General features: G+C 44.0%; 1 protein-coding gene across 2 annotated transcripts in view; it reads left to right on the forward strand.

The window, feature by feature from the left end:
- Nucleotides 1–23,125, forward strand: part of DMRT1 (doublesex and mab-3 related transcription factor 1) — a 134,703-nt gene that overhangs the window by 43,881 nt on the left and 67,697 nt on the right. For both annotated transcript variants that reach the window (XM_007969398.3, XM_073022171.1), the window contains exon 3: nt 6,529–6,812. In XM_007969398.3, coding sequence (XP_007967589.1) covers nt 6,529–6,812 — 284 coding nt within the window. The remainder of the gene's footprint in view (nt 1–6,528; nt 6,813–23,125) is intronic.

The raw sequence follows: 23,125 nt of genomic DNA on the forward strand, positions 1-23,125 counted from the left end.
GAAGTTCCAGTATTACAGCCTCCTTGTGCAAGCTTGTAGTGACTACTTCTTGCCTGGAGTATTTAAAGCGCCTAGTCTATTCCCCCACCTCCTTATTCTCTTAAGTCTGTCTTTTGTGCTTTGGTCAGATTTCTAAATATGTTTCTGCTACTCCCTTGCTCTGAAAACCTTCATTGATTCCCTAGAGGAGAACTTGTTGGCCTGGCATTCACATTCAGGGTCCTCAGCAATTAACTCCAGCATAACCTTCCATTCTCATTTGCAGTTGTCTCTTGTGAACTCTGCACTCCAGCCAGGCTCATCTGGTCACTGTGACTGGAATGCGTCTTATCCTTTCTCTCCTTTGGGACTCTGTTGACCTCCCTCATGACTCTGTTGGTATTATTCTCCTTTTTTGAGTGTTTACCCACTGTCTGTAAATCACCTCCATTCTGGCTCATCACTCACCGTGGCCTTTTCTGACACCTCTCTGTATAGAACCTTTTGGTGACATTATCTGTACTGTCACTGTGGCACTTGGATTATTGCTTTGTAGATTTCCCAGTTTGCACCTGATTTCCCCAAATAGATGGCAGATTCTTAAGAAGAAATGAAATGTTTAAAATGTTTTTTGTGCCTTTGACAACATTTAAAGAAAGCTTTGAACATAGTTGTTATACGATAACTAATGAATGAATCAAATCTAAAGATAGAAATACAACTTCAGGTCAAGAATAAATGATTTTTATAACACCTGCTCCTCTGGATTACCCAGAAGTCTTCTGAAGAATATTAAATTTTGACTCTGCAGTGTTTTGTACCTAACCAAATGCCTGACAAATAGTAGGTGCTTAATAAATATTTGTCAACTGGAGTAAGCACTTGACTAAATGAATTAAGTTATTGTGGTTAGAATAAATGAAGAAAGTCTGGATGTAAGCCATGAAAGTCACAACCATTTGGCAGCGATACACACACAGCACATATAGCTTGGGATCCGAGCTCTGAGTGGTTTAGGTAGAAGCCCACCTTTTCAGTACAATGGAATCCTTTTTTTTTTTTTTTTTTTTAAATTTCCTTTTGAGACAGAGTCTTGCCGCATTGCCCAGGCTGGAGTGCAGTGATGCAATCTCGGCTCACTGCACCCTCTGCCTCCTAGGCTGAAGTGATTCTCCTTCTTCAGCCTCCCTTAGTAGCTGGGATTACAGGCATGCACCACCATGCCCAGCTAATTTTTAATTTTGTAGAGGAGTTTTGTTTGCCCAGGCTGATCTTGAACTCCTGGGCTCAAGTGAACCTCTCGTCTTGGCTTCCCAGAGTACTGGGATTATAGCCATGAGCCACTGTGCCTGACCTCATTTGTTGTATACTTTTATTTAACTGTCAGGACTGTCACAGTGATGCAGTCAGCTCTCATGTTTTTAGGAATAGCGTATGGAGCAGTTGCTTTGAATTTCGAGTAGACCAGTGTGTCTCAACAATTTTAGCACATGAGAATTTCCTGGGCTGGGTGCAGTGGCTCACACCTGTAATCCCAGCACTTTGGGAGGCTGAGACAGGAGGATATCTTGAGCCCAGGAGTGTGAGACCAGCCTTGGCAACATGATGAGACCTCATCTGTATAAAAAAATTAAAAAAAAAAAAAATCTCTGGAGAGCTTAGTAAAATTCAGATTGCTGGGTGCCATTCTCGGGGTGTGTGATTTTATCAGTCTATAGTGGGACCCGAGAATTTGCATTTCTTTACGTTCCCAGGTAATGCTGACGCTACTGATTGAGGGACCACATGGTGCAAACCATTGGATTAGAGACATGTAGCTCGACAGATACTAATTTCAACCTTTCCATGTACTAGTAGTGTTCATATAAATGCGAGGAGTTATAAAGCTGTTTTTAACACTGACTGAGAATTTTAATTTGGAATTTTAACAAATAGAGTTTGGTGGTTTATAAACATGGTACTTTGTCAAATCTAACTTTTTAAAAGTGGTTAAACATTTTAACAGTGTAAAGGTAGACATCTACTCTTCCAAAGTTCAAATGGTTTTATTATTTAAATACTGGTATGGAACAACTTTTCCAATACATATCTCATATTTATTCTTAAAGCCTGGTATAACTTGAAAGAGTAAATAAAATATGGGTAAGGGGAAAAGTAATGGTGTTGTTAACTAATTACAGTCAGCTGTAACAAAACAAATTATTGCTTTGACCTGACATAACATTTTATCTGAGGTTTACTGTGCAGTTTATTGAAGCCATTCTCTTGTTACCTTCAGAGTTATTACTGCCATTATTTTGTTGCTTGATAAACTGAGGCCTGATGAAAGGTGCAGATTAAGGTTATGCTGCAGAAATTCAAGAACTTGTGCTGTGCCGTGATTCTAGAATGCTGAAATTCTTGGGTTTCTATTTAATTATTCGTCTGCTACTGTATTTTATTTTCCTTTTTAAGAAGCTTGCTTTTGAAAGACAGGCCCTAAGTGGGAGGTATTCAGTGTTTTTTACTGCAGGGACAGGCCTAAGTGTCTAAAATGCCTTCCTAAACGTCTATGAGATTGTATAGGAATGAACCATCAATGCTTATGACTGCGTGGTAGGATAGGTCATTTATTCTTTTTCTGACTTAGATGCTCGTATAATTTATTAGATTTGGGAAGCTCATACTGCTTTTGTAATCAGATGAACAATAGAGATATGACCTTGAAAACAAAAGAATGATATAGGAAACCACCACTTAACGCCACCAAACTGGTGTTTGTGTTTGTTTTTGTTTGTTTTTGAGACAGAGTCTTGGTCTGTCACCCAGGCTGGAGTGCAGTGGCATGATCTTGGCTCAGGCCAAGATCTCAGGCTGCCCGCCTCAGCCTCCCAGAGTGTTGGGATTACAGGCGTGAGCCACCGCGTCTGGCCCAAACTGGTGTTTAAAATAAGAGAAAGGCCCAATGGGGAAGTTGAGGAGGAGCAAATGGATATGTGCCCTCTCTAGACTTGGGGATGTGGAATAATGACATTGGAATGTCTCATCTCATTAGCTGGAAAGAGGAGAGAAGAAAGGAAAGGAATAGAATAAAATAGTGGTTTGGGAGTGCCTTTTCAGGAGCCCAGGATAGGTGGATTTGGTCTCCTTTCAGAGAAAAGAGACACCAGTGCTGACTTTAAAATGAGGCTTCAAAAATAATTTTGTTGTAGATCTCAACCAAACCTTCCAGAGCTTGCACTTTAGTTATGCCCTCCTCGTCCCTTGCATGTTTTCGTTTTCCCACACACTCAACCAGTGGATGGTTTCTGATCACCTTCTTTGCACCATGTTTTGTGCTGGAAATTTCTCTCATGAGCCACTTCTCCCTGCTTAAGAATGCCTAAACCTCTTTATTTATATTACTTATTTATTTTTATTTTTTTATTTGAGACAGAGTCTCATTCTGTCACCCAGGCTGGAGTGCAGTGGTGCGATCTCTGCTCACTGCAACTTCTGCCTCCTAGGTTCAAGCGATTCTCCTGCCTCAGCCTCCAGAGTGGCTGGGTCTATAGGCGCGTGCCACCACACTGATACCTGGCTAATTTTTTTAATTGTATTTCTTTTTAGTAGAGACGGGGTTTCACCATGTTGGTCAGGCTGGTCTCAAATTCCTGACCTCAAATGATCAGGTCTGCCTCAGCCTCCCAAAGTACTGGGATTACAGGCATGAGCCACCGCGCCCTGCCTTAAACCTTTTTAAAAAGTGAAACAAGGCCAGGTGCAGTGGCTCATGCCTGTAATCCTAGCATTTTGGGAGGACAAGGTGGGTCGATCGCTGGAGCTCAGGAGTTTGAGACTAGCCTGGGCAACATAGTGAGACCCTTTTAAAACAAAAACAAAAACAAAAACGAATCTCCTAAGAGCTTATTAAAATTCAGATTGCTTGGTCTCCGGAGTTCGAGATCAGCCTGGACAACATGGTGAAATCCCGTCTCTACTTAAAAAAGATACAAAAATCAGCCAGGCATAGTGTCTTGTGCCTGTATTCCCAACTACTTGGGTGGCTGAGGCGGGAGGATTGCTTGAACCCAGGAGGAGGAAGTTGCAGTGAGCCGAGATCGCGCCACTGCACTCCAGCCTGGGCCACAGTGTGAGACCTTGTCTCAAATAAATAAACAAAGTAAAAGTGAAACGACAAGATCTTATGACTCCCTGGAGCTTTTACTTTTTTTTTTTTTTTTGAGACGGAGTCTTGCTGTGTTGCCCAGGCTGGAGTGCAGTGGCCGGATCTCAGCTCACTACAGCCTCTACGTCCCGGGTTCAAGAGATTCTCCTGCCTCAGCCTCCTGAGTAGCTGGGAGTATAGGCGTGTGCCACCATGCCTGGCTAATTTTTTTTTTTTTCGTATTTTTAGTAGACACAGGGTTTCACCGTGTTAGCCAGGATAGTCTTGATTTCCTGACCTCGTGATCCACCTGGCTCGGCCTCCCAAAGTGCTGGGATTATAGGCATGGGCCATCGCGCCTAGCTGGAGCTTTTACTTTTAACTCACATGATTTTTGATGCCAAGCTACTTGAAAAATGATTATTCCTCAGTCCCGTCAGCAAATGTTGACCCACTGTGTCTGGCAGTGTGCTAAGCGTGGAGGACACAGTGGCGTGCCCAGAGGCTGGGTGCCTGCTTGCGTCCTGGCAGTCTTGGTAGGAGAGAGGCCATTCACTGGAGTCATCTCTTTGGATTTCTTGTTGCTTGTTGCTCCTTGCTGTCTGGCAGGCCTGTGTCTGCTCCTTTCATCATGGTTAAAACCGCAAGGCCCTGAAGACCTAGTTGTGTGTTGGTCTTTTCCAGAACTGTTTGCTTGATGTCCTAGCAGCAGTTGACACCACAGCCTGCTCGCTCTGTGATTCATGTCAGCTTTAAGCTCCCTGACATTGTATTCTCTGTTTTTCGCACTCCTGGCGTTGGCTCTCCTTTATTCCATAACAGCTCCTCCCTTCCTTGCCCAGATGGAGCTAGCACCTCCAGTGGTGGCTCTTGGATCTGGCTTCCAGTCTCAGCCTCTCCCAAAAGCACGCATTTCATGTTCCTCACCCTCACCCAGCCCTCCACCTGCGCGCCTGCCCGCCCTCTGCTCTACACACCCAGGCTCCTGCTCTCTGCCTTTCCTGCATCTTAATTCCTGGCAACCCCTCAGCCCTCCAGTTCTGTTGCTTTTCATCCCCCACATGTCCCTGGAACAGGCTCCTCTCTTGTATTTGCAGGCCTTATAGATCTGTCCCTGAACTACTTTGGTGGTTCCCTAGCAGGTCTTTCTGCCTCTGATCTCTCTCTCCATCACTTGCCCAGAGCAATTGCCCTTAGATAAATCTCCTCCAAGCACAGCTCTGATGGTGTAACCTCCTTGCTCAGAACTCAGTGGTTCCCATTACATCCCAGAGTCAGGAGAGCCGGACTGAGGCCCGCCTCACCTTACCCTAGCCCATCTTTCATACTGGATGTCTCCTTCCCTTTTCTCATTCAGTTCCTCAGCCTGATTGCCCTGCCCATCATTCCAAACTCTATCCCCACTTTCCTGCTTCCACTCCTTTGTCCTTGCTGGCCCTTTCTCCTTCCTCTCCTTTTCTCATTTTTCACCTGTGTCCTTTTTTTAAGTGCAACTCAGGTGTAGTTTTGTCCATGAATTCCTAATACACCGTCTCTCTTTCCTGTGACTTCCCATGAAAGTTTATGGGTCTTCCTGTATGATGGCAGGTGGTGGTATTTGTAATCCCTTCTTATCCTCTATCCTCGACTGTAGACTCCCTGTGGGCAAGACAGGCTGGCAGACGTTTCAGGCACCCGGACTGGCTCTTAGAACATTGTTTAATAAATGTCCATTGGATGGGTAACTTAGGACTTCATTTATTGGAATTGACAATAAACTGTTTAATGTCTATGCCAGAGGTTGGCAAACTAGTCTTTGGGTCAGATCAGCCCACTGCCTATTTTTATAAATAAAGTTTTATTGCAGCACAAGCATGCTGCAGCAGTGACTGAATAGTTGAGAAAGCCTGAAATAGTTACTGACCTCTTACACTAGAAGTTTGCCCATGGTCCATACCTTTGGCCAGATTTCTGAAGATACATGATCAGCTGTGGAAGGAAGTTAAGGAAACAGTGTTCACCTAAATTCACTTAAACTCTTGACCACTTGCTTTGACCTTCTGGCATATCTATGTGGCTACAATTAATTTTGTTTTAAGAATGCACAATCAGGTCAACTAGATTTGATCTTCAGTATCTTGACATTAGGATAGGAATTTCTGGATAGAAGTTGTGGTGTTGGGCTTTATGTAATTCAAATCACCTCTAAAATGGTTTTGGTACTGTCAGTAAAAACAATCATCTGAGTCTTCCGGTTGTGCCACCAGAGTGCAATGAACCTTAGAAACCCTCCCTTATTTTGGCTATAGGAGAAGCAACAGATGGTTTTGTCCTCTGCATATTCAGGTGCCTTCCTCCACAGGTGTTGAGTAGGAAGGTATAGAGGTAAAGTTTCGTGGACTCACATTAACACCATGTTGTCTTTCTTTTTTCTTCCAATTTAGAGGGACGTATGGTCATCCAGGATATTCCTGCTGTCACCAGCAGAGGGCACGTGGAGAACACACCTGACCTGGTTTCAGACTCCACCTACTACAGCAGCTTCTACCAGCCACCTCTGTTTCCTTACTACAACAATCTATACAACTACCCGCAGTACTCCATGGCCTTGGCTGCTGATTCTGCTTCTGGGGAGGTGGGAAATCCCCTCGGGGGATCCCCTGTGAAGAACAGCCTTCGGGGCCTCCCAGGACCTTATGTGCCTGGTCAGACAGGAAACCAGTGGCAGGTATGACGTTAATTACCCAGAGAGTGAACTGGATGTGTGAGAGCCACATGCATGTGCACACACATGCACGTACACACAGAGGCACACATGCACATACACACAGAGGCACACATGCACATACACACAGAGGCACACATGGACTTGTACACACAGAGGCACACATGCACGTACACACAGAGGCACACATGCACTTGTACACACAGAGGCACACATGCACGTACACACAGAGGCACACATGCACATACACACAGAGGCACACATGGACTTGTACACACAGAGGCACACATGCACTTGTACACACAGAGGCACACATGCACGTACACACAGAGGCACACATGCACGTACACACAGAGGCACACATGCACTTGTACACACAGAGGCACACATGCACGTACACACAGAGGCACACATGCACGTACACACAGAGGCACACATGGACTTGTACACACAGAGGCACACATGCACTTGTGCACACAGAGGCACACACATGCACATACACACAGAGGCACACATGCACGTACACACAGAGGCACACACATGCACATACACACAGAGGCACACACAGGTGACATACACACAGAGGCACACATGCACATACACACAGAGGCACATATGCACTTGTGCACACAGAGGCACACATGGACTTGTACACACAGAGGCACACATGCACGTACACACAGAGGCACACATGCACATACAGAGGCACACATGCACGTACACACAGAGGCACACACATGCACATACACACAGAGGCACACACAGGTGACATACACACAGAGGCACACATGCACATACACACAGAGGCACATATGCACTTGTGCACACAGAGGCACACACGGACTTGTACACACAGAGGCGTACATGCACGTACACACAGAGGCACACATGCATATACACACAGAGGCACACACAGGTGACACACAAGTACACACATAACACGTATGTGTGTGTGCCATTGTGCACACACGTAGGCATAATATGCAAAACGTGTAAGGATGTTTTTACTCTGTCAATAATGCCCTTTAGCCCCAAAGGTTGGCTGCAAGGAATTGGAAAGAAATAATGTACAAACTTGTTTTCTTTTTCAATTTTTTTCTCATTTTTTGAATGTGGCATAAATAACCAGTTGGCCAGAGGCAGATTCACCAGTGCTGAATGAGGTACCACCTCCTCCAGCTTTGTCCACCACTTTCCTTGGGCACCTTAGAAAATGCTTGGTAAAGCCTTCTGGGTGGCAGTACTCTGCATGATGAATTGGCACCTTGGGAAGGAAACAGGTCATAATCTGCATGGAAGAAAGATAAGAAAAGGAATTAGGTCACTGTTGAGCTGGACCCAACCTGGGTGCATTTTTTGCTAGGAATAGAGGTCAGTCTTTCATTTTCTAAGTATGTTTGTTTTGTTTTTGTTTTTGAGACAGAGTCTCGCTCTGTTGCCCTGGCTGGAGTGCAGTGGTGGGATCTCGGCTCACTGCAACTTCTGCTTCCTGGGTTCAAGTGATTCTTTTCACCTCAGCCTGCCAAGTAGCTGGGATTACAGGCGCCCACCACTCCACCCGGCTAATTTTTGTATTTTTCGTAGAGATGGGGTTTCACCATGTTGGCCAGGCTGGTCTTGAACTCCTGACCTCAGGTGATCCGCCCGCCTCAGCCTCCCAAAGTGCTGGGATATTACAGACATGAGCCACCGTGTCCGGCCCCAAGTATGTGTTTTTAAAATAGCATGCAATCAAGAGCATTTGATATTTGGAGTAAAAACATTTTACTTTATCAGAGAAGGAAGCGTTTATCCAGGGCTATTCTGCTTCCTCAGTTGCAACCATTTTCATCATGCCTGTTTGTTAGCAGCAGATTCAAGGCATCAAAAGCATTCGGAGGCTAGATTACCATGTACAGAGGTATGTCGTGGGAATATGTAGGTGAAAGGTTAGACTCGACACCTCCAAGCCCCCTTCCAAGTGAAAAACATTAGGATTCTGCAAGAACTGTTCTCATTCTGGATGCATTTGCTATGCTCAGGCTTTCTCAGTAGGGATTTGATTCAACGCAATGCCACATATATATTTAGGAGTTCAGTGCAAGTGTTTGACCCTCTTTTTCGTTTTCCCAGCTTTATTGAGGTATCATGGGTAAGTAAACGTATATATTTAAGGTGTACAATGTGATGATATATGTATACCTTGCACAATGATTGCCACAATTAAGCTAATTAGCAAACACATTAATCACCTCATAGAGTTACCATTTTTATGTGTGTGGTGATAACATTTAAGACCTACTCTCTTAGTATTTTATAGGTATGCAATATATTACTAACTATAGTCACCATGCTGTACATTAGATTCCCAGAACTTACTCATCCTATAACTGAAACTTTTTTTTTTTTTTTTTGAGAAGGAGTCTCGCTCTGTTGCCCAGGCTGGAGTGCAGTGGTGTAATCTCAGCTCACTGCAACTTCCGCCTCCTGGGTTGAAGTGATTCTCCTGCCTCAGCTTCCTGAGTAGCTGGGACTACAGGCACCCGCCAGCATGCCCAGCTAATTTTTGTGTTTTTAGTAGAGACAGGGTTTCACTAGGATGGTCTCTATCTCTTGACCTCGTGATTGGCCCACCTCAGCCTCCCAAAGTGCTGGGCATGAGCCACCACTTCCAGCCGTAACTGAAACTTTTTACCCTTTGCCCATCATCTTTTTTTTTTTCTCCCAGCTCAATGAATTTTATTTCCCTTGTTGTTTATAAATGCTTTGATTTGACTAGTAGATATCTGTCAACCATTAGTATCTTGTTCTGTTGAAGGAGTAAGAACATTTTAAGCTGAAATTTTTTTTCTAGTCTTTTTTTTTTTTCCTGAGGTGGAGTCTCCCTCTGTCACCTAGGCTGATGTGATCTTGGCTCATTGCAACCTCCACCTCCTGGGTTCAGGTGATTCTCCTGCCTCAGCCTTCTGAGTAGCTGGGATTATAGGCGTGCGCCACCACTCCCGGCTAATGCAACATCTCTTTATTTCCTCCACCTCGAGCTCCTGGCAACCTCTGTTCTCTGATTCTGTGAGTTTGACTTTTTAAGGTTTATTTGGGCCGGGCACGGTGGCTCAAGCCTGTAATCCTAGCACTTTGGGAGGCCAAGTGGGCAGATCACTTGAGGCCGGAGTTCAAGACCTGCCTGGCCATCATGGTGAAACCCCGTCTCTACTAAAAGTATAAAAATTAGCCGGGTGTGGTGGCGCACGCCTGTAGTTCCAGCTACTCAGAAGGCTGAGGCAGGAGAATTGCTTGAACCTGGGAGGCGGAGGTTGCAGTGAGTGGAGATCACGCCATTGTACTCCAGCCTGGGCAACAGAGTGAGACTCTGTCTTAAAAGAAAAAAGAATTATTTGACCTTCCTAAGCCCACTTCAAGAAAATGTGAGTTGAAATTTGAGCCATTCTGTTCTATTTTTGCCTCTGCCTTTTTTAGATATTAAAATGTTGTTCAAATTGAAGTCATTAGGTTGATAAAATGGAAGTCATTCCACTTTTTGGTTCTCTTGCTATCCTCAGAGATCTGACATCTTGGGCATATTAAAATGTCAATTTTAATCCCCTGAGCTACAAATTTTCTTAAGTTTTCCATACGTTTTATTTTTGGAATTATTATTATTATTATTATTGAGACAGAGTTTCGCTCTGTCACCCAGGCTAGAGTGTAGTGGCACGATCCCAGCTCACTGCAACCTCTGCCTCCCAGGTTCAAGCGATTCTCCTGCCTCAGCCTCTTGAGTAGCTGGGACTACAGGCACGTGCCATTATGCGTGGCTATTTTTTTTCTGTATTTTTAGTAGAGACGGGGTTTCACCATGTTAGCCAGGATGGTCTCAATCTCCTGACCTCGTGATCCATCAGCCTCGGACTCCCAAAGTGCTGGGATTACAGGCATGAGGGAATCATACTATTTTTGAAGGCAGCTTAAAGCACATTGATATTGGAATTGAGAAGTAATATGCATATAAAGGAAATGCAATGATTTATGGAACTGAGACTAAGATGAGAGCCCGGGAACTGGAGGCTGCAGTGAGCTATGATTGCGCTACTGGACTCCAGCCTGGATAACAGAGCAAGATGCTGTCTCCCAAAAAAAAAAAAAAAAAGATTAAGTAGATTTTGTATTCTACTATCTTCTCCCTATTATGTTGTTGTTGGTTTTTTCCTAAGAATGTTTTAAAATCATATTTTTTCATTATAACTGTCTGTGAGAGCCACCGTGCCCAGCCTAAAAAATCTATTGAATTCTTCAGTGTTTGTTCATATGCATTTTCATTAGCTACCTCAAATCCCCTTTGTAGCAAGATAGGGTATAAAAATACATATGTTAATTATTATTAAAACACTGACATGTGAATATGGACCAAGTATGAATGTGTATGGATTGATTTCTATATCGTCAGAGAAGAATTTGATCCCCTTAGGAAACAGAAAACATAAAGCATGGGTAAAAATTATAATGGTGCAAAATGGGTTAAGACATAGATGTTGTAAAGTATTAAAATTAAATAGTAAAAACCTACAAATAATACCTTTAGCTAATGTTGAAGGGAGAGAAACTGGATGGCCCACTTTTTAACCATAGTCGTTTTTCTTTTTTCTTTTTTTTTTTTTTTTTGAGACAGTGCCTCACTCTGTCTTTCAGGCTGGAGTGCAGTGGAGTGATCTTGGCTCGCTTCATCCTCCACCTCCCAGGTTCAAGTGATTCCTGTGCCTCAGCCTCCCAAGTAGCTGGGATTACAGGCATGTGCCACCACGCCTGGCTAAGTTTTGTATTTTTAGTAGACACTAGGTTTCACCATGTTGTCCAGTCTGGTCTCGAACTCCTGGCCTCAAGTGATCCGCCCACTCAACCTCCCAAAGTGCTGGGATTACAGGCATGAGTCACCGTGCCTGGCCCAGAGAGGTAGCAGAAGTGTCAGGAACAGAGATCCGTTTGGCACTTCGCTTTTTCTGCTATTCCTGGAAGGCTCTCTCACTCTGCTCTTTGGACAATGCCTTGCCCCTCCTGGTGGCAGCTTCCTAGGAGAGGGCAGAGTTGGGGGCTCTTTCGTTGCTGCCCTGCTTATCTCTCTTCTCTGTAGAAGGTGCTCCACAGCTGCACTTGGAGAGCACCTGTGCTGTTCTCTCCTGACTGATTTACTTGGTGTGAAAATGGCTCAACCTTGAGGGCCAGAATCTGAGGTTGGGTCTTCAACTACTTTCTTGACTATGTTGCTAAGGCCAGACTCTCCTCCTAACTTCACCAGATGGAGTCATCTTTTTATTAGCTATCCTGCCTAACAGGATACAAAATCTCTTTTTCTTTTAGATTCTGATACAAATTTGGGTAGTGTGGACATTTTAGCCATATTAATTCTTACAGTCCATGAACATGGAATTATCTTTATCTGTCTTCAGTTTCTCTCATCAGTGTTTTATAGTTTTCAATATAGAAATCTTTCACCTCTTTGATTATATGTATTTTTTTAACCATTGTAAATGGAATTGTTTTCTTGATTTCTTTTTCAGATGGTTCACTAGTCATATATAGAAATGCTAACTAATTTTTGTATGTTGATTTTTGTATCCTGTAGGAAAACTCCTTTCTGATTTATGTCAGGATCAAGAAAGATTCAAATATTTCTTCAAAAAAAAAATCAACATTTTAAAAAAGAAACAAGAAAACAATTTGTATTAAAACCAGTAACTCCTTTTTGATTCCTAGAAAAAAAAAAAAAACTGACCCTAGTGGAGATCATCATAACTTTTTAAAGCCAGAACGAATTCTTAGAGATGAGTAGAAAGGGTTTAAACTTTTTATTGTACAGTTGAGACTTCCTGCAAGCCTCTCTATAAAACAAGTAAGCCACAAATAATTACTGAGCACCTACTAAGTGCCAAACCTACTTAAAAAATAGAGCAGTCTCCTAGCTCGGCATTCCAGAATCTTAAGGCTCTTTTGTGTAAATGCCCTGCCTGCTGAGAGCTGCTTTTAATTGCTTCTGGTCTGCCTCAGCCAGTGGAGGAGATTTGTGGCCCAATCATAGATTCCTGTCCTGTTGTGAAACAGGAATAACATTTGTGACACTGGAACAAACTCACGATGAATGGCTGGTTCCGCTGACCAGCAGCTCAATTTCACTTCTGCATTTAATTGCCTGCAAAAGCTGTTTATTGCCTTGTGCACTCCTCCACAGCAACATTATCTCTTAAATAAACATGTTGTACCAGGTTGACAAGGGAGAGGTGCATATCAAGTGAGCAGAAATAAATATGGGAGGACTCTGAGCTATGCCTCGGATCTCCTTTCAGGCCCTATGGCAGGCGCCCTCTTGACTGCTTTTCCAAAGCTTGTGCCACCAGATGTGTAGACTTGCATTCCAGCCACGTTTAGGGTGTGGTCAGATGGCAGCACTGGCAGTGATTTCATTCTTTCTGGTGGTTATGTGGTTTCCTCTGAAGTATTTTATGGTTGTCCGTGGATGAATAGGCACCTCGCAGGAATGCATTCATGTCTTAACATGCTTCGAGAGCCTACTATGTGCTAGGGATCTACCAATGAACAAAACGCAAAAATTGACAAACGTGGGTCTTGGGAGAAGGCTGTTTTTTCTTGATCCCTGTAGTTGGGGAGCACCTAAACTGCTCCATATTTGAAACTGAGATACAGGTAGGAAGGAAACCGACTTCTGGCATCTGGGGCTTGAAGCACAGAAAGAAGTGCCCCCTTGTGAGTGTTCCTGGGCTGGTGCTCCAGCACCTCTGCCTGCTGAGGGTGGGAGGGTTGGGCAGGGCAGTCAGAAAAGCCAGTACCTTTCCACTGCTTGTCCGCCATAAGGAGCAGCCAGACAGGCTCTTGTTGTCGCACTGCCCCCACCGCCCCCTCCACCCGCTTTTTTTTTTTTTTTTTTTTTAGTGTGGCTCAGCATCAGGACAACCTGTTTGTTAGCTTAAAAGAATGGTCAAAACAAGTCACTTTCCAAAGCATCTGCTGTGCGGGGGCAGCCAGAGCTCTCTCTGCAGCTGTGCCACGTTTGTGCTGTAGGAAGGAGCAGTGAGGGTGGGGCCGTGGGAAGACAAGGCGGAAGCTGGCTCTCAGCAGACAGTTATAATGAACAAATATGATTTTAAAATATTCTTCAATTGAAAAAAAAAAACAGACATAATAGGGAGAAGACAGCAGAATGCAAAATCGACTTAATTTTTTTTTTTTGGAAACAGTGTCGTGCTCTGTTACCCAGGCTGGAGTGCAGTAGTGCAATCATAGCTCACTGCAGCCTCCAACTCCTGGGCTCGAGTGATCCTCCCATCTCAGTCTCAGGAGTAGCTGGGAACTACAGGTGTGTGCCACCATGCCACACCTGGCTAATGAAAAAACCTTTTTTGTAGAGATGGGGGTCTCACTATGGTGCCGAGGCTGGTCTTAAACTTCTGGCTCAGGTGATCCTCATGCCTCAGCCTCTAGAAGCCCTGGGATTACAGGCATGAGCTGCTGTGCATAGCTCCATTTCAGTTTTTTGTTTTTTTTTAATTGAGACAGGATCTCGCTCTCTCACCCAGGCCAGAGTGCAGTAGTGTAATCTCAGTTCACTGTAGCCTCCACCTCCTGGGCTTAAGCGATCCTCCTACCTCAGCCCCCTGAGTAGCTGAGACTACAGGCATGTACCACCACACCTGGCTAATTTTTATGCTTTTTGTAGAGATGGGGTTTCACCATGTTGCCTGGGCTGGTCTTGAACTCCTGGGCTCTCAAGTGATCTGCCTACCCTGGCCTCCCATAGTGCTGGGTTTGCAGGCATGAGTCACCAATGCCTGACCAATTTTTTTTTTTTTTTTTTTTTTTTTTTGGTGAGACAGAGTCTCACTCTGTTGCCCAGGCTGGAGTATAGTGGTGTGATCTCTGCTCACTACAACCTTCACCTCCTGGGTTCAAACAGTTCTCCTGCCACAGCCTCCCAAGTAGCTGGGATTACAGGCACCTGCCCCCATGCCTGGCTAATTTTTGTATTTTTAGTAGAGACGGGGTTTCACTATGTTGGCCAGGCTGGTCTCGAACTCCTGACCTCAGGTGATCTGCCTGCCTCAGCCTCCTGAAGTGCTGGCATTATAGGCGGGAGCCACCAAGCCCGGCCGCCTGACCAATTTTTAAGACATAGTAAGAGACTTCACATGAGTTTTTTTTTGCCACTGAGCTCCACGGTCAGGTTTCCCAGGATGATGTGCATCTATCTGGTCACTGGAAACTCCTGGGAAGCTCTGGATGGAGAAAGCAGGAGTGACTTGCCTTAGGAACCTGCCCTGGGCCCTCTCACCCTTGGCCAGGAACCCTTCACAGTCTTGTGATCCACAAGATCACACCCTGTCACCAAGGCTGCCCTCTCACCCCCATGGCCCACACCATCAGCAGGTGAAACTAGCCCTGGTGCCTTTTTTTTTTTTTTTTTTTTTTGAGACAGAGTCTCGCTCTGTCGCCCAGGCTAGAGTGCAGTGGCGCGATCTCAGCTCACTGCAACCTTCTCCCTAGTTCAAGTGGTTCTCCTGCCTCAGCCTCCTGAGTAGCTGGGATTATAGGCACACACCACCAGGCCCAGCTAATTTTTGTATTTTTAGTAGAGACGGGGTTTCACCATGTTGGTCAGGCTGGTCTCCAACTCGTGACCTCGTGATCCGCCCACCTCAGCCTCCCAAAGTGCTGGGTTTACAGGCGTGAGCTACTGTGCCCGGCCCTAGTGTCCCTTTTTACAGCCAACTGGTTATTGGCCACTGTCTACTGGTAGGACCACATTGCCTGGCTTTTTCCTCTGGAAAGAAAAATTGACAGAGTTTGCAAGCAGGCATAAAAGGAATTCATAAAGACATATTCAGTTGGAAGCATTTAAAGTAATTTTTTCCCTCAGGAAAGGAGATTGAAAATAGATATTTGCTGTGGGCTCTTAGGCTAACAACCATAATTTGTTTTTTCAAGGGGATTATAAAGACATAAATTCTTGTTGATGACTGAAAATATTTCTTTTATACATGTTCGGTTGCTATGATGTGGTATTTATTTTGTATTTGGCCACCTTTATGAACTCTGTAATTCTAATAATTTTATAGTTGCTTATTTTGGAGTTTCTAGGTAGGCATTTGTTCCATGGAAACATTGCTCCTGACATTTTCACTTCTCTCTAAATTCCTCCGGTTCTAATTCACATTCTTAGTGCGTTGTTCAGTTTAGACAGTGATGGTAGGCACAGGTGTCATTGTCTTGTTCCTTGTTTTACTGGGAATGTTTCTAGTGGTTCACTATTGTATATGCAGGACATTACCAGTGCTGGTTTACAGAGAAATGAGGAAAATAAGGACAAGTGAGTTTTTTTTAAGACCAAATTATTCAGTTCAAGGAATTGTTTTTATTGAGGCAGTAGCCTTTCAACTTTTTTTTTTTGAGACAGAGTCTCACTCTGTCACCAAGGCTGGAGTGCAGAGGTGTGACCTCGGCTCACTGCAACCTCTGCCTCCTGGGTTCAAGCAATTCTCCTGCCTCAGCCTCTTGAGTAGGTGGGATTACAGGCATGTACCACCATGCCCAGTTGATTTTTGTATTTTTAGTAGAGATGCGGTTTTGCCATGTTGACCAGGCTGGTCTCAAACTTCTGACCTCAGGTGATCCACCTCCCTCAGCCTCCCAAAGTGCTGGGATGATAGGCGTGAACCACCCCGCTGGCCACTTTTCAACTTTTTAAAATGTAAAGTGATGATTCTATTAGATGGCGGGATTTTTTTTTTTGTTAATGCTCTTATTCAGCAATATAAAAAGTTGATACCCATTGTCTCTTGCCTTCTTACTGCACCCCCTCCTCCCCCACCTTTGTTTGTTTTGTTTTTTTTGTTTTTACATTTTACTGGTCTGTGAAATCCAGAAAGACCACTGCAGTACTCAGTGTGTCCTTGTGACAACAGTGAAGTTCTTTAGAGGCTTCAGTGTGCTCCTTTATGTGGACTTACATTTGCGCTTACCTTTTGACCTGTGGGGTTCTTCCCCTCCCCCACCACTTTTTTTTTTTTTTTTTTTTTTTTCCTGAGACGGAGTCTTGCTCTCTTGCCCAGGCTGGAGTGCACTAATGCAGTCTCGGCTCACTGCAGCCTCTGCCTCCCAGGTTCAAGTGATTCTCTGCCTCAGCCTCCTGAGTAGCTGGGACTACAGGCACACGCCACCATACCCAGCTAATTTTTATATTTTTAGTAGAGACGGGGTTTCGCCATGTTGGCCAGGCTGGTCTTGAACTCCTCATCTCAAGTGATCCGCCCACCTCAGCCTCCCAAGTGCTGGGATTACAGGTGTGGGTCACCGCGCCTGGCTTTCCCTTCCTTTTTATGACAGCTATGGGAACACCCTCGTGCTAGTCTAACATTTTGAGGAATTCATTCACAGGAACCCCAAGTAGGTTCTGCCATCAGGTACATGGTGAGGATGTAATGATTGGGCCTACTAGGTCAGTAGGCAAGTTTTGGAGACTCATCTGTTTAAGGAAATGCAACTCCAAAGTCATGATAGACCCTAGAAAATTTAAAGCCAGTGGAATTAAAGATGTCAGGCTCCCTGAGTTTAGGGGTCACATTGCCATTACTACAAACTTTGCCTTAAATGGCTTGTCAAGTCTTAGCCATGCCTATGATGTTTTCTTCTGAAACATAATTCCTCATTAGGTTCCTCTCTTTTAAGGAGAAATAGTGGACCCAATTCTCTTGGGTCTTTACAACATAGTCTTACTCCTGCAGGGAGCAAAGCTTTCTTTCTCCAGCTGGCCCTGTAAGGAGCAGTGAGAAGTCCCTGCCCCTCCCGTCTCCCCCCCATTACTCCTCTGAAGCATTAAGCCTGGGTGAATGCAGTCCTGGCTTTCTGTTTCTAAGTGATCACCTCACCTGCCTGCACTTTCACCAAGGAGTTTCTATTTTGTCTCGTTTTAACTGATGACAAGTGATGATCGTGACAGTCATCATCTGGTTTTTATTACACCTTTCCTTGAAGGAATTGCTGTTTTGTTTCACAGATGATGAAAGCTTAATGACTTGCACGCTTTTGATCCTACAGCAAGGGTAGTTGTTTGTAAGAATTGGTGCCTGCGATGACAGTTTTCCCAGTGGCTCTTTGTCTGGAGCCAAAACTCAGGGAGGGTGGTGGTGGGCAGTTTAGACGCTAAGCCCAGACAGATGGTGAGAGGTTGGGTTTAGGAATATCCCTTAGCTACAGTGTAGTGCGTTTTGGTTAAAAATATGTAGATTCTAGAAGAAACTAGAACTGGCCTCTGGATACCTGGGGCGCTGGAGAACAGGCAGCTCTGACTCAGAATATCTGGAAGGAGTGCGGACCTGGGGATCCTAAGGGATTGTTTTCTCAGTCTGGTTGAAGTGGTCCGGTAACATCCCAGGAAAGCCAGAGAGAGTGTAACCTTAGGTTTTTCAGGAACCTTTGGAAGACTTGTGAAAGTCCTGGGCTGTCCTAGAGATTCATTTCCATTGTTAGATGACTTCAGTTTGATCTGGGCTGAGTAAGAAATCCCCTGTAAAGTGCTGATGTACTCCAGGGACTACTTCACAATTGAATCGGAGGCAGAAGTATATTATTAGTCTTGTGAGGCCGTTACATTACCTATTATCTGACACAATAGCATTAGGTTAGTAAATAATATAGTCATTTGGGGATTCTGTAATTGGCTTGAAATTTAGATAATTAGATCACAGTTTTTGAAAGCTTTCAGATTTGATTTGGTTGGGCTGGTGGCCAAAATCTTACCCATTTATGTTTGCCCTTTTAGCTTACTTTTTTTCCTGTTAAGTAGACATGAATATGACATAAAATTAGTTGCTTTTTTAGAATGTTTAAGTACATGTATAAGTGATTCTCAGATTTCTTAGGAGTCTGTACTTCTGTGGTCTCGTAAGTGTTCCTCATCATTTGAATAAAGATGAAAATCAAAGGAAAGAATAACAGACAGGTTTGCCCTGTTTTTTTAAAAAATACCGTAATAGGAATAGGATAGAAAAAAAAGACTAGAATTGCCAAAAAATATCCACTGTATTACAGAGTATGTATAAGAGACTCCTTTATGCATTCGTTGATGGTTTTTAGTGCGTGGCTGCTCCGTGCATGGCACTGTGCTAGAGACTGTCAAGTACTGGCTCACGGTAGAATGGATGAGAAAGAAAACTCAAAAGACACATGTGGCCGGGCGCAGTGGCTCACACCTGTAATCCCAGCACTTTGAGAGGCCGAGGCGGGTGCATCACCTGAGGTCAGGAGTTTGAGACCAGTCCGACCAACATGGAGAAACCCTGTCTCTACTGAAGATACAAAATCAGCTGGGCATGGTGGCACCTGCCTGAAATCCCAGCTACTTGAGAGGCTGAGGCAGGAGAATCGCCTGGACCCGGGAGGCGTAGGTTGCGGTGAGCAGAGATCGCGCTACTGTGCTCCAGCCTGGGCAATAAGAGCAAAACTCCGTTTCAAAAAAAAAAAAAAAAAAGGACACATGTAATTCTCTTATTCCTGTTTCGATCAGAGCCTGGGAGAACTGTGATCCCTTGTGGAAAGATGAGCCCTTGCTGTGGCATTCCAAGAGGCAGGGTGGGGACGAGTGTTTGATCACAACTGTTGTTTAGAATTTCCAGTGCATGGTGATAGATTGACTTTAGTGGGTTTTATTTTTAAAAAATTATCCCACAGTGAGTACCCCCCCTTACTGCCTCCACCCAGGATGGGTTGCCCTCAGCACCCCCTCCTTGGTATAGCATTGGCCCTGCGGGCATCACCATTGAGATGCACAACCTCCTGGAAGGGGTGTTCATAGGAACACCCCTACAGTTTGGTGGTGAGTGTGAAACTGCCCACCACCACCCTCCCTGAGCTTTGGCTCCAGACAAAGAGCCACTGGGAAAATTGTCATCGCAGGCACCAATTCTTACAACTACCCTTGCTGTAGGATCAACACTGAGGAACGGGGAAAAAGGTATTATCTCCACATTTTATTTATCACATTCCTTCTCACAACACTCATTCTGGCAAGTCCCAGTTCTAGGAGAAGGAAGGCAGACATAATTCTATATCTGGAGTATTTGTATAAAACCAAAAAATGGGAAGGACTGGAAATTTTGCTGTCTTCTCACTCCCTTGCCTGTGTGTGTGTGTGTGTGTGTGTGTTTGTGGCACTGCAGGATATGTCAAACTAAAGTTTATGTACTTAAAATAATCTTTAAAGTGTGTAATGGAAAGGTTTTTTGTTTGAGTCATTTGTTTGCAAACCCTGAGGAGGAGTCTTTCATTGCGGTCACCCATTCTCCTGTCGATAGAAACAGGTGGACCTGTGAGGGGAAGAGGAGGGTGTGAGCAGAACAGCCCTGGAGCAGCGTCACGCTGCTGGGCACTTCCTGTCTCCTATTGCGTTTCATCCGTAAACACAAGCTTTCAGGGCTGTGAGCCTCCTTTTGTGACTGAGGAAACTGGGGCTCAGGGAGATAAAGTAGCTAGCTAGTACTGCACAGCTGGCAGCGGGGAAGCTGGAGTTTGAACTGGAGTTTGCCTGACTGCAGAGGACACCTTTGTTCCCATGGTGTCTCTGCCTTCCTTGCAGGGCAGTGCACATTTCTTGTTTTTCCTTGTAAAACCCTGAAATTCTGGAAAATCACTAGGCATGCTGTCTCTCAAGCATGCTTCTGTGATACACACACACACACACACACACACACACACACACACACACTCTCTTTCTCTCTCTCTCTCTGTCTCTCTCTCTCTTCCAAATCAAAGTACTTTAGGGAACAGTGGTAACGTGATGCTTTTGGTCATTCTTGTGTCATTTCAATTAGTTGGAGGTGGACTCTCTTCATGGTATTAGAATGGGCAGGGTTTTTTCATGCCACCCACAAGTTGAGAGTGTCCATCAGAGGTCACCAGCCTGCATTCAGATCGTGAATACCAGTTTGGTAAAGGATGTGAGTGTGCGCATGGGCTTAGTTAGAATGTGGCCCCAGACAGCCTCACCTTGCCCTCCCGGCAGGCTCTCATGTTCTGTACTCATAAGATACCCTTCACACTGCTGATTTATGCTAAAAGTATCCTAATGTTTCTGACAGCTCATGTGTGACATGAATATAATCCATATTTCTTAGAGCAGCTAATTCAAGTGGCTTATTTCCCTATACTGCTGATAGGGCTATATCTCTTGATGTCGCAGCCCTGGAGATTGTGATGGTAACATATTGCTTCTGGGTCACTAGTTTTGTCTAAAACAGTAGGTTGGAACAGAGTAGCAAAGGTTAATTAAGTTTGTCCATCAAGGTGGGAACAGATATGGATACCTCTGATGTTTCTGGTTCTGAAATCAAAGTTCCTGAATGTGCGGTTGTGGGCATCTTTTCTTCTTGTTTTCAGACAATCAAAAAATAAAGTTTATTTGCTCCAGAAGTAGAGAAAATGTGAAGAGTTAAAAGCTAAAGGCAGCAAAGTAGGTCTTTATACTAAGCAGATATCTTCATTTAAAATTAGAAAGTTTCCTCGGTTGAGTAGAGAGAAATATCAGAAGCGTCTGAGGGTGATTTACTTTGAATCTTGCCATCTCTACTTTAAATCCCTTGCGACCAGAACCAAGTTATTTGATCTCTCTGAGCAGTTGCTTCCTATATCTATGATTATTAAATTATGAAGACTCGTGAGATAATGAGACAAGTTTCTATATTATTTCTCAATAGATGCTCATTTTCTTCCTCTGAAATTTGGTTAATCTTATTGTCAGTAACCAGTATTTTCTCAGGAAAATTAACATTAAGAATATCACCAGTACAACCCCCATCCATACAAACACACACCGCAGTCTTCAGAAGTGTTGTAGAACGCCTTCAGAGACTGGACATGTGAGAGAGTGGAGTGTGCTGATCATTATTAACCAAATTTTAAAAATGCAACCTTTTAAATGTCCTTTCTCTCCAGCCATTTTACTGAAACTCTGTTTCTTAGTGACTTTTATGTAAATGGTACCTGCATTTATGCCTGGTATATGTGGGTTCAGTTGGGAAGTCAGGGTCTGTATTTAGACAAATGTAGGTTTCTAACCCAGGAACTGGAAAATCTTTCATGGATTTCTTAAGATGAAGAAGGTGCTGAGCTAGTCCCAGCCAGACACTGGTCCTAACTGACCACTCTTTTGTGAACCCCCTGAAATGCACCAAGACCCTTTGAGGTTTTAGGAAAAGGAAACTTTTTTTAAAAAATTTGGCCTTTTCTTACTATTTACCTCCTTTTAGAGGTACTTGCCTCCCTTTACCTGATTTATACATCGGTGTCTTTCAAACATTTTAGATTGAGAACCCGTAGTAAGAAACTGTATTCCAGTATATATTTACACAGATGTACACAAAATGACAAGTTTTGTAGAACAGCTCTTACCCCTTACCCAAATTGTGTATGCAATGAATTCTTATATACTATTCTCTTTTTATTCTCTTCTATTCTACTGCATTCTGTTCAATTCCATACAGTTCTCTAAATATATATATCTATATATCACACACACACATATATATATGTAGACACACTGCAAACTGAATTATTTGAGGGCCCTACAAAAGGTAGCACTTCCCGCCTTTTGGAAAATACGGTCTCAAGAAGTGCACTGTTGTTCTGTCAGTACCACTGATGGCAGATGGTGAAAACAGTTGAGCAACACAAGTTAAAAAAATAATTTGGCCTTTGTAAAATGTCACAATACTCACATCTGAATTGCTTCTTGGCTAAAGATAAGCAAAATGGACCACTAATAAATACAAGTGTAATTCTGATATCCTGTGGGGTTTCTGTCCTTAATGGGTATTCACGATTGTTGTGGGCTGGGCATGGTGGCTCATGCCTGTAATTGCAGCTCTTTGGGGGGCCCAAGGTGAGAGGATCACTTGAGGCCAGGAATTCAAGACCAGCCTGGGCAACATAGTGGGACCCTGTTTCTACAAAAACTATTTAAAAATTTAGCTGGGCTTGGTGGTGTGCACCTGTAGTTCTAGCTATTCAGGAGCCTGAGGTGGGAAGATCGCTTGAGCCCATGATACCAGAGGCTGCAGTGAGCTGCGATCGCATCACTGTACTCCAGCCTGGGCGACAGAGAGAGACCCTGTCTCTGAATTTTTTTTTTTTAAAAGACTGATGTGAATTCTCTTCCATGCCCTCTCCACAATTTCTGGAAACTGGGGGAGGGCTTGCTTTATATCCTCATGGTCAATTTTGCTTCTGTATTTCCATATGACTTGTTTATTTTTTTATGGTTCATCTTAGGGCTGTTTTTTATT

The sequence above is a fragment of the Chlorocebus sabaeus genome, chromosome 12, assembly GCF_047675955.1.
Source record: "Chlorocebus sabaeus isolate Y175 chromosome 12, mChlSab1.0.hap1, whole genome shotgun sequence".
NCBI lineage: Eukaryota > Metazoa > Chordata > Mammalia > Primates > Cercopithecidae > Chlorocebus > Chlorocebus sabaeus.